Below are 12,255 nucleotides of genomic sequence, written 5' to 3'. Positions count from 1 at the left end.
CTTAAAAGGTTATGAAGAGTTGTTTTTTCACATTTGGTAGTTAAGGTATGTATAATGTTTGAGACACTTGAGATATGTTTTTTCACTTAGAGCTGCTCTAGAAGACACAATTTTTTCTCTAAAAGGAGGAATTAAACAATGTTTCTGTAAGCTCAAAACATGTTTGTTTCTAAACATCCAACATATCGACCATGTGTCCAGTGAACAAGTTATTTTTTGTTGTAAAACTAAAGGACAAACTTTTCAGCATTTTGGGGAACAGATTATTTGTTTTAAAAAAAATCACATTTTTTGTACTCTGCGATAATCCAGGGATATAACGGAGGCCTGTAAATAATCTAGTCCGGACCAGACAATCCAGTGATCGATATTGTGAGGATTGATCCACTACGTACGATGAGGGATACGATGGTACACAATCAACCAAGTCACCGAGTCTGACCAAACGATCCATTAAGTCACCTCTTACTACTGATAAGGTCACTATAATCTCATTAAACATGTTAAAATCAAATCTCTTACTTTCTCTATATAAGATCTGAGGACACCTCCACATGAGGTCACATCAGGTGAACTTTCTAATCAGCCAATCAGCATCGAGGCTTCTAAATTCTCAGTACCAGTGAGTAAAACATTCAGACAAGCATATCTGACTCCTGTATCTCCAAAATGAAAATAATCAAGGAGTTCCTCTTGCAATAAAGATAAAGCAATGTTGTGGCTATACATCCTCGTGTTTATTTGGCGCCATGGCAACCATACCCAAAAGAGCGTACTACTAAGAGTACATGTGTGTTCCGAAGCAACACTGTCAACTCACATGTAGTTGCTGTCACAACACGGCGGTCATTCCTTTTGATTCGGATCAAGAAACAGTATCAAACCAATTAATTTGGCTTGAATGTGTATCTATATATATGCATGAATGTGCATGAATGCGCATAGTGCTGGTCAAAACTCTCGTTTTCCGTATTTTAAGCAACATGACCAATCAGTGCCACTGAATCACTCTGTACTTGTATAATATTTTATCAAAATTGACAATCAATCCTCTAAATTTTAAGGTACACAGGCAATTGGAACTGATTTTCTTTTGTCTGGCGATTCAACATTGAGTCTGGCAAGTAAGGCACTGATTTTCAACACCCCTCATACTATTAATTCAATGTTCATGCTATATTTGGAAAGGGTATACATGGCATATACTTTCAACATTTATAACTTCTTATTAAAGCCTTTGCTTTCCAAGTGAACTACAACCAGAAATCTGATGCCAATTTTCTTTTCAGTCAGCAAAAAATGGTGATAACTGGTCGCTAGCTTCGACGTGTACACTTACATAGCGCTTTAATTACTTTCGCAGAGGTCGCGGGTGACAGCACAGCCACGGTGATTGAATAAATTAGTATGAAGCGCTTCACTGAGTACTGGGGACCGCACCCGTCTCGCGTACAAGAGACAGCAGAGCCGTCTCGCGTACACGTTACGTCTGCGACTGGTCAGAACTTAAATTCACAATGAACACCATATGAGCACGATGCACTCCTACTGTCTCAAGCATGGCTAAATGTCTTGAACAATAGAACCAATTTATCATATGAGAGGGTAAAATAATGTTCAATGAGTAATCACTGGCTTCCAAGTGTCTGTCTGGAGCCTAGTGCTGGCGAATTACACAAATGGTAAGATCATAAATTCTGTACTACAAACAGCATAGCCACAATCACAAGTCCTTGGCACACCCAGGGACTGTGTTAAGAGGTCCTTTGGGCAACTATCCCACAGTCACCAATATCACATCCTTGCCACAGCTCTAAATAAATCTGGACCAACAAACAAGTGACTGACAGCATGAGCAGCAATCACATTGTCAGGTTTCGATAACACACACTGCGACCACTACCTACTCCCCATTTAATCTCCTCCTACAAACGTAGGAGGATCTCTTCCTACCAAGAATCACAACATTGACAAAAGGCATAAGGACTTTCCAGGATGTTATCAGCTGGTGAGGTGAGGTGAGGTGAGGTGAGGTGAGGTGAGGTGAAATGGGATTTACCGTCATGTTCAAGATTATTGCACTTCTATAGCGATGTGCATGCACATGTGTGAGTGAGTGTGTGAGTGGCTGCTTGTACTTGTCCAGACTAATGCCACTTTTATAGTTCTAATCCACCGAGATGCTGTGCCGAAAACTAACATGAATACACCACTCAGACACAGTATACTGACTCCGAGCTAATGCCGTTTTTATAGTTCTAATCCACCGAAATGCTGTGCCGAAAACTAACATGAATACACCACTCAGACACAGTATACTGACTCCGAGCTGACCAGTACTAGTTTTAGCCCCCTCAATGCCAAGTGACAGGCAGGGTAACAACAAATACCATCTTTCAATGTCTTTTGGTATGAAGAGGCCGTGATCGAACCGCGGACCTTCTGTTCCAGGCAGACACTCTACCACTAGAATGCAAAGTCTGTAATATTCATGATATTGCTGACGGGCACAAAGCAAATTACCTCAGTCACTCTTTACTCCAGCTTGACACCTAAAAACAACCAGCTTGAAATTCAGTGTATTTCAGATAATACAACTTTTCATAGCATTGAACATGTTGAAAAAACAAGTGATTCACCTCAACAAGCTAGCCTAGTGGGGGCACTGCATGGTCTCTAGAGACTCATTGATGTGAAGAGCATCTCCCTCTCTTGCCTCACTGATCTGTGTCATGACTACAGCAATATGTTTGCACCTTTATGTTCCCCTCACCTGGTTGGTTGTATAAAACAGATGCCTCTTATCACATTATCAACAAATTAGATGTCTCTTACAACAAGCTGTATGAGTCTGTGAGAGTAAAGCACCAAAGCACATCAGCTCATGTCTTCACCCTGAACTGAGTGATGTATATTTAACATGCTTCAATGGTCCCAGTGGGCGTAGACAAAGACAAGGGTTTGTATGCAGGGGGAGACTTGATCCTCATCATGGTCAGGTGTAAAGTCAGGTAAAACAGGGTTTAAAGTCCTGTTCAAGATTATTGCACATATATAGCAATGAGGTGAGGTGAAATGGGGTTTAACGTCGCGTCCAAGATTATTGCACTTATATAGCGACGTGCATGTACGGGTGTGTGTTTGTGTGGCTGCTTGTACTAGTCCGGACTGATGCCGATTTATAGTGCTAGCTCACTGAGATACCATGCCGCAGTTTAACATGAATACCCCACTCAGACACAGTATACTGACTCCGAGCCGACCAGTCCTTGTTTTAGCCAAGGGTCACAGGGTAACAACAAGTGCCATCTTTTAACGTCTTTTGGTATGACGCGGTCAGGGATCGAACCCCGGACCTTCTGCTCTCCGGGCGGACGCTCTACCACTAGACCACAGAGGCAGACTTATATAGCAATGAGCATGCAGGCTTGTATATGGCTGCTTGTACTAGTCAAGTCTATAGTGCTAGCCTACTGAGACAACGCTGCAGTTAAATGGATACCCCACAAAGATACAGCAAACTGACTCCAAGCCGACCTGTCCCTACTTTATTCCCTTAATGGCAAGAGCCAGGCAGGGTAACAAAAAGTAACATCTTTAACATCTTTTGGTATAACACAGTCAGGATTTGAACCATCCACCTTGCACTCTCCAGACATTCTACACCACAGAGGCGGTCTCATCCGTAAGGAACACAGGATATCTGTGTACACTGGTGGATGGTAATAATAGTACATGATTACAAATTTCAGAAGATGTTAACAATGTTTCTGCAAAGTTAACGCCTAAACAATGCTAAATCGTTTGAGTTTGCATCTCTGCATAAAGCTCAAAATAAGCAAAACTTTCTCCAAGGAGTACCTTTAGAGTTCAGTCTCAAACTCAAGATTGTTCAGTTTCTTAACCAACAGCTACATTCGCACTAAGAGCAAATTTACCAAGTCATGCCTAAATCAATGGCTAGAGAAAAACAGTCTGTTTTGTTTGTTGTTCAACGCCACACTCAGCAATATTCCAGCTACATGACGGTGGTCTGTAAATAATCGAGTCTGGACCAGACAATCCAGTGATTGACATCAGGTGCATCAGTCTACGCAATTGGGATAGGGAGATACAATGACATGCATCAACCAAGTCAGTGAGCCTGACCACATTAGTTGTAACACTCTCGTACCATTCCATAATCCACAAGACACTGAGAGGTAAGGAATGATGAGCTGATAAGGGGAGGGGGGGAAAGAGGGGGGGGGGGGGGGGGTGTGGAGAGAGAGAGAATGAAAACGGTTCCAGATGTCAGTGGTGTTTACAAATATGCATGAACAAGATGAATGACAGGGTAAATAATCATTTGTTGGATGATCTTGTGACAGGAAACTTTCAGGGAGGGCATTTTAAAGGTAATGTGGATCCTAGTGAGCAACAAGGACAGCAAAGGCATGGCTATTACAGTCATGGTGCCATGATGTGTATTTACACTTATATCTACACTTTTCTCATCATACTATATACTACATACCGTATTCGACGTAATAAGCACCCCTCTCTAATAAGCACCCATGGCAATATTTGCAAATATATTGGCAAGTGAACAATCCTAATTAGCACCCCTTCCGATTGATCAATGTACACAAGACATATATTCGCGTATAATACGCACTCATGTGTCCTATGCACACTTAATTATGGGCAATTTAATTCTGGACAAATATATCTGTCGTACATAAACATTTCAGGCTGTCAGCATAAACCACGAAATTTACCTTTTTACTCTTTTTTCACTAAAATAATATTCTAATAAGAGCCCTCTATTTCTAATTTTGAGAGCGCCCTGGGCGCTTATTACGTTGAATAGGGTATGTATATTAGTTCCATTAATAATCTCTTTAGCTCTATCATGTCTATGAAATAAGTTGAAACAGAAAACAAAAATCTGTTAAAACACTTTTATCAACTGGCATTTGCTATAAAATGCAGTCACTAAACAAATAATGAAAACTCTCAATGACATTATATTTAGCGATGATAGATCACTGATATAGGACCTTATCACACGCGATGACCCCAGCTTGCTGTGCCTACATCACAGGGTATTGTTTTGACTGTATATCTTGCAACAAAATATCATAAATTATATCAAGTATATCAAAGGGTATTGTGACGTGTTTGTAAATTTTGTGGTGCTGAATTCTAAACATGCAACAGGTAGGCCCTCTATTAGCATTCGTATGTTTGATACCATGAAACTAAATACCAAAGTAATTCATAAAGAACGAAATTGGGCATCAACATAAAAAAACATAACTTGAAAACAGAAGTTCCATAATGGTGTCCCGTAACCTCAACAGTGACATCCCTCGGGCCAAATTTGAAGAAACACCATTTTATTTGCGAGGTGGCTGAAAATGACATGACTGAGTGAGTGAGTTGGGTTAAATGCCGCTTTAAACAGCATTCCAGTTATATCATGGCGTTTCAGCTTAATGAGGGAGGAAAGCCCGAAGCAATGCAGGTCTCAGACCTTCAGCTTACCACTTCAGCATGTTCAGTGAAACCAACAAGCACGGGTATGGTGCTGACAAACCTAGAAACATAATCGGGACAAACCAGGATTCGAGCCCACAATCATAGGTTTCTGGCGTGCCCAAGGGACGCAACTCTGCACAGCAAATCGCAGCACCTTAGACTATTGGGCCAACCGTGCAACCAAAAATGACATATGATAAACTTAAAACTGTTACTAAGGCAGGAACTTGTGCACAAATGGCGTAAGGTTTTAACTTAAATGCATTAATCAAAGCAGAAAACAGCACATGCACAGAAAACAAAATGCATTCTTCTTCGCAATGAATTCTATGAAGAAGTTTTATAACAGTAAGCCATTATTGTCATACATTCCCCGACATAGGGGTTCTCTGACCCGTGAAGCTATGGGTTAGAATAGGTCTTCAGAAACCAATTCTTGACGTAAGAGGCGACTGACATGATCGGGTGGTCAGGCTCGCTGACTTGGTTGATGCATGTCATTGCATCCCAATTGCGTGGATCGATGCTCATGATGTCAATCACTGGATCGTCTGGTCCAGACTCGATTTTTTTACAGACCACCGTCATAAAGCTGGAATATTGCTGACTGTGGCGTCAAACAATAAAGAAACAAACAAACTTAGGGGTTGTTTCTGAACACAGGTGTAGAAAGTGACCGAGGGGGGTGGGGGGAAGAAAGTTGTACAGAATTCCTATGCAGGACATTCCATGCAAATCAGATATGATAAAGTCTTACCAGACAAAATCGTTGTCTTTGTCTTCATATGAGCCAACTATACTACTGAAAACAGGAGTTTGCACTCGTTTTCTCCGGCGGGGCGGTTGTTGCGTTCTGCCTGCCATTGTCGATTCGGAGTCTCAAGTCAGGAGCAACACATCCAGCCTTGCTCGGCAAACAAAATAAAGTCAATCTGTGTCACCATTCTGTTGGTGTCAACAAAATCAAATAACAGAAAGCTAGTAAATGCACGCAGCTTTGAGGGTGCAAATACCCAACAAGTTTAGTAAATCTAAGACAAAGTTGACCGGAAACTGTCTGTTTACTCCAGCTAAAATTGCATTTCCCAGTCTGAAACGCATGCGCTTCTGACAGGCAGGTAAAAAACTATTCCCCCAACGATTAATCGTTATTGTGCTGAAATGAAACAATCTCTGTTGAACAAATTACACATGGTGAACTGAAATTGTTATTTCGTATGTTTCACGTTTACTTGTTATCGTGTCACGATTTCTCTCATTCATGTTATCAGGGCGTCAGACTGTCTGTTGTAAGCCAGAAATATCCTAATTCGTACCCGCTATCACCATTCGAGATGTAAATGACATAAATTCTGTTTCTACCCTACATTATACAAGTTTCATGTTTTGAGGGCTTCAAATGATGTGTCTACTAACTGTTTGATTATCATTCTAGAAGTTGCAGAGTAAATAACAAAACGTACAGCTTTATGGATAACAACTTCTGATTTATTGCATATACCGTTATCAAGCTAGAGTGACTACAAGTGAAGGGAGGTATATATGCAAGATATGCCGTGTTAGCAGATTGATCTACATCAAACTGTCGCCATATGCAACAAATCAGAAGTTGGTATCCATAAAGTTGTACGTTTTGTGATGAACCCACTGTTTAAAACTTAGATACATTTACGTAGAAAGCAATGCGGTTGCGACTTGTGTAAAGTACATATATATTGTATATCAAAATATTAAAATCTCACACTGTATATGCTCTAATGTAAAATAAATAAATAAATAAATAAATAAATTATCATCCTCAATCATCATCATTATTATTACATCCTAAGAAAATGTTTTTGATTGAATTATCCGCGCAAGTCGAAACATTAGAACCGCTAGGGGGATTACATGGAATAAGGATACTTGTTAATTGAAAAAAATAATCACTTGGTTGATTTAATATAAAAAGTAGGGACAGTGGGGTAGCCTGGTGTGGTTAAAGCGTAGTTCATCCTTCACGCGAATCCCCGGGTTCGATTCCCTACAAGAGTAAAATGTATGTAACCCACTTCTGTACTCTCTCTCTCTCTCTCTCTCTCTCTCTCTCTCTCTCTCTCTCACTCTCTCTCCGTGTTCCTCAATGCAATCAGTACACAATAATAAAGAACTTCATACTGCAACGTACAATGGTTACATGCGTCGACAAGGTCAAGTCTGAAATGATTATTATTCACGAAATAACTTGTTCAAAATCTCATTTTTAAGATTAACCTTTTCCACAATCTTCCCAGTCTTCTCATAGTATTCAAACAGGTGAACAAAGATGGTAAACTGTATCAACTAAAGGCATCAGACATATTTTCATAGTTCTCCACAACAGGCTCAGTTGCTAGTTTTGGTATGTGAGAGGTCGTAGGGAAAGTAGTATCATGGTAAAGGAGGGACATTTGAGTGCAGTTTTGAGGGTGCAGCCGCCCATCTCAATGGTTATGTGCATACCATTCGTGACTTGACGTGTGGGCGAGACAGAAAAGTATGTCAAGATCGGAAAGTGGGGCTCAGGTATATATGTCAAGGCTTTCAATAGTATGACGAACGAGTTGTTTCAAATGTCTTCCTTTTTACTGTTATCCTGCCCAAGGGAAATTTGCATTCTTGGCCATCTGTTGACTAGCCTATCATATTTGTATTAGCCAATGTTTCCGTTTGCTGTCATCATATTTTGCTTCTTCCGTGTAGTCTATTTAAATAACTGCACTGTATTAATTTAATCGGGATTGTCATATAGGTTTACATAGAGAATATGGTAAAAACATCCGTCTAGACTGTAGGTCGTAACCCCTGCCTCAAAATTTGTATAACTCGTATCCTCAAGCTACAAGTATTAAAAAATTATCTCTACATGTAATACTTAAATGCGATGTGGAATGAGCAAATTTTTACAAATATTTAAATTGAGAGTTATGGTTGAAAGTTGATTGACAGAATTGTTTCCGTTTCACTATATCATATATAGGCCTATCAGCATAAAGTTCTATGTCCTGAGAAGTGATGAGGAACGGTCGTTTTCCCTAGGTAACTTTATATGATTGAATTTAATATGGATTTATTTTTGTTCATTGCAAAGTTTATGAAAATAAAATTTCTGGTTATTTATTATCTGTCCAGTGTTGGTGGTCCAGATGACAATACACCAACACTCTTGTAGAAATCACATGTACACATTGCCCTATTCCAGAAAGTTATCTTTATTGCACTATGACGACAGTAAGACCATGTTAAATTATGGGAGTTACAATCATCTCAGTGCTATATCGCTCTGGATCGGGACCCTGTTGTGGATTCTGTTCACACTATTAGCCACTGGTTTTGAAATTGGATACATTTTCTCCAGTGTCAATGTTTGTGGTTTTAAGTCTCTTAATTTGGCTTGGAACTCTATGTGTACTTGTTAACCTGTGGCATGGTATCTCAGTGAACTAGCGCTTAAAAACCAACATTACTCCGGACTAGTACAAGTGAGTGAGTGAGTATGGTTTTACGCCGCTTTTAGGAATATTCCAGCAATATCACGGCGGGGGACACCATAAATGGGCTTCACACATTGTACCCATGTCGGGAATCGAACCCGTGTCTTCGGTGTGACGAGCGAACGCTTTAACCACTAGGCTACCCGACCGCCCCCGGACTAGTACAAGCACACACCACTCACTCACTCATGTCGAGGGAAAGCTTAAGCTAACAAGATGAATTTATTCTGGCTTATAAACAGGGGTATGAAAAACCTTCAATATGATATCATTGCAGTTTCATCCCAAATAACTTTTGCCCATTTTTCAGCTCCTTGCTCGACTCGGGTCCCGGCCTAGTTTAGAGAAGGTAGAACCCAAATTATTTCCCAATGGACTCTCTCCTGGCGAGGTTGTGGAACTGTTTGGGGCAGAAGGAACAGGGAAGTCCGAAGTTCTCCTTCATTGTATCGCCAAGTGTATTCTCCCTCCAGAGTGGCTGACATTTGACCTTGGCGGACTGGGATCCAAGGTCATATTCATCGACACAGATTACAAATTCTCGATTTTGCGATTAGTTATCTTGCTTGAAAAAAAAATCACAGACATTGTAAATACAGAAGTGGATGAAACAAAACCATCCAGTGATGAGATTGAAGTATTTATTACAAAATGCTTGAAGAGCCTGTATCTTGTTCGATGCAATAGCAGTCATCAACTGCTGTGTACACTTCACAGCTTGGAGACAAATATTGCTGCCGACTCTGACATTGCGGGTATCATGATCGACAGCATCTCAGCTTTCTATTGGATAGACAGATGTAACCATGGTGATGGGGGATCAGCTCATGAAAAAAATATGAATAAAATTGTGGACATACTTCAAACAATTGCCAAGAAGTATAATCTGGTTGTCATGGCTACGAAAGCAGCTGTGTTCAAAGCTAAATTAAGAGACTTTGACAAGGGAGATAATGCATCTCCTTTTGGGGAATCGAAACATAAGGGTGACACCTCGAACTTTTCAGAATATTTGGGGAAAGTATGGAATAAATTTGTTGGGGAATGGTTGATCTTGGAAAAAGATGTGACTGGGGGAAAGTCCATTTTCACATCAAGGCAGAAAATGTCTGGTCATTCAGTATGTTTTACCATCTCTGAAAGTGGACTGCAGTTTGAATGACTGATGTGTCGGTAAATGCAGAGCTGTACAAAGCAGCCTCATTCGCTCACTCACTTGAATGACTGATGGGTTTTATTGTGTGGGTAAATGCAGAGGTGTACAAAGCAGTGTCACTCACTCACTCACTCACAATGATAAAATCGCGGATATATTTTGATTATGATCAGTGTTTGAAATAAAACAAATCGCAGGCTGCCATCAGGATCCATAGACTTTAGAAACTGCAGGCCCTGACTAAATTCAGGCCCCCATTTAAAAAAACTGTGGCTTATTATGACAAATATATTGAAGTTACTTAACTGCAGGCCATAAGGACACATATAAATTTGAGTGAGTGAGTGAGTGAGTTTGGTTTAACGCCGCTTTTAACATTATTCCAGTTATATCGCGGCGCGTCAGCTTAATGTGGGAGGAAAGCCCGAAGTGATGCAGGTCTCAGACGTTTACCACTTCGGTGAAACCCACGAGCACGGGTATGGTGCTGACAAACCTAGAAACATAATCGGGGATATAAATTTGAAACTATGGGCCCAACACAAGATCTACCTGCCTGATTATGATCCTTGGGATGTCAACACCATGTCCTTGAGGGGACCATGATATAGCTGATTGTGGCGTTAAACAAGAAAACATCAAACAAACAATTCATTCATACAGTTGATGGGCAGTTCGGTAGTCTAGTGGTTAAAGCATAGCTTGTCACACAGAAGGCCCGAGTTCCATTCCCAATATGGTTGCAATGTGTGAAGACCATTTCTGACATCCTGCCGCCATGATGTTACTGGAATATTGCTGAAAGTGGCATATTGCTGATCTGTGATAATATTGATTTGTAAGAATGTATTATTAAATGAAATCTGTCCTTATTAAGTGTTATTCTTGTTTATTTTGAACATGATCAGAGATTTATCTCGATTCTCTCTGCATCCTCAGTGGGCAATAAAAATCTGCAGCAAATGGTCGTAACAATTCTCAAATTTCGAATTAAGGATACCGTATTCGACATAATAAGCGCCCAGGGTACTCTCAAAATTAGAAAGAGGGGGCTCTTATTTGAATATTATTTTGGTGGAAAAAATAAGCATTGAAAGATCGTAATTTTCTCAGCCTGAAATGTTTATATATGACAGATATATTATTCCAGAATTTAGTTTCCCATAATTGAGTTGCTTATACCACACGAGTGCGTATTATACACAAAGAAATAAGTCTTGTTTACATTGATCAATCGGAATTGCAATATATTAGCAAATATCTTTGGTGGGGCTTATTAGAGACGACCGCTTATTACGTCGAATACGGTACTTCCCTTTTTTACAAAAGGAAGGTGGTAGCCCAATAGACAGAAGAAGAAACTACCCAGAATTCCAATGCAGGTGGAACCCACCACCTGTATGATTCAAGCAATTAGTATGAGTCAGGATAAGGTAAACTACATATTTTTTAGGGTACAAATATCATACTTATCTTGACTCATACGCCAGAGTACCCTCCCAGCCTTCCCCTGTCTCCACTGATGTGTTTTGGACCCTAAAGAAGGAAAAGAAGAAAGAGAGACCTTGGTCACATGGCTCCGGTGCACCTATGTGGATCAGGGGTGTGTTTGGGTGAGATGTTTTCTGGAATACAGCACAAGAAGTTTCCACTGCATTTCGGAAAAGAGATGAGATACCTTGTAAGCAATTGGTATAAGTCAGGATAAGTATAAATGATACTTTTACCCTAAACAAAATCATTTCTGTTCCATACTTTATAAACTACCGGTATATATCATGGGTGGGAATTGGGAAACAGTTTGGATAATTGCTTGGAGGCAAATAACTTGCCAAATAAAACATAGTACCTGAAATAGAAAATGGGAAAATAAATATGCTCATATTGGTAAAAAATACCACATATCAATACTTGGACTTGTTTGTGACTAAATGAATCACAGTAATGTGAAAAATAGTTCCAAACAGAAATAGAAAATGGGAAAAAAAAAATGTAACGTGGGCTGAAATTATTGATGTCTGCCATTTTCTTCTCTTTGCAATTCCAGAACTGGTGTCATAGCTC

The 12,255-nt window shown here is 40.0% G+C and overlaps 2 protein-coding genes across 2 annotated transcripts in view; one reads left to right on the top strand and one right to left on the bottom strand.

Annotated features, from left to right (window-relative positions):
* LOC139459802 (E3 ubiquitin-protein ligase COP1-like) overlaps positions 1-6,576 on the bottom strand; it is a 36,169-nt gene extending 29,593 nt beyond the window's left edge. The window contains exon 1 of the mRNA XM_071241482.1: positions 6,281-6,576. Coding sequence (XP_071097583.1) covers positions 6,281-6,387 — 107 coding nt within the window. The 5' untranslated portion in view covers positions 6,388-6,576. The remainder of the gene's footprint in view (positions 1-6,280) is intronic.
* A 1,391-nt stretch (positions 6,577-7,967) lies between these two features.
* On the top strand, positions 7,968-10,203 carry LOC139459110 (DNA repair protein XRCC2-like). Its single transcript, XM_071240557.1, has 2 exons — positions 7,968-8,067; positions 9,346-10,203. Exons 1-2 carry the CDS (start codon positions 8,041-8,043, stop codon positions 10,195-10,197), a joined length of 879 nt encoding a protein of 292 aa, XP_071096658.1. The 5' UTR covers positions 7,968-8,040; the 3' UTR covers positions 10,198-10,203.
* Positions 10,204-12,255: the final 2,052 nt, after the last annotated feature.

The sequence above is a fragment of the Haliotis cracherodii genome, unplaced genomic scaffold (assembly GCF_022045235.1).
Source record: "Haliotis cracherodii isolate W230 unplaced genomic scaffold, xgHalCrac1.p SCAF_13, whole genome shotgun sequence".
Taxonomy (NCBI): Eukaryota; Metazoa; Mollusca; class Gastropoda; order Lepetellida; family Haliotidae; genus Haliotis; species Haliotis cracherodii.
Note: the sequence above shows the minus strand (reverse complement) of the source record. Positions and strands in the feature narration are given on the sequence as shown.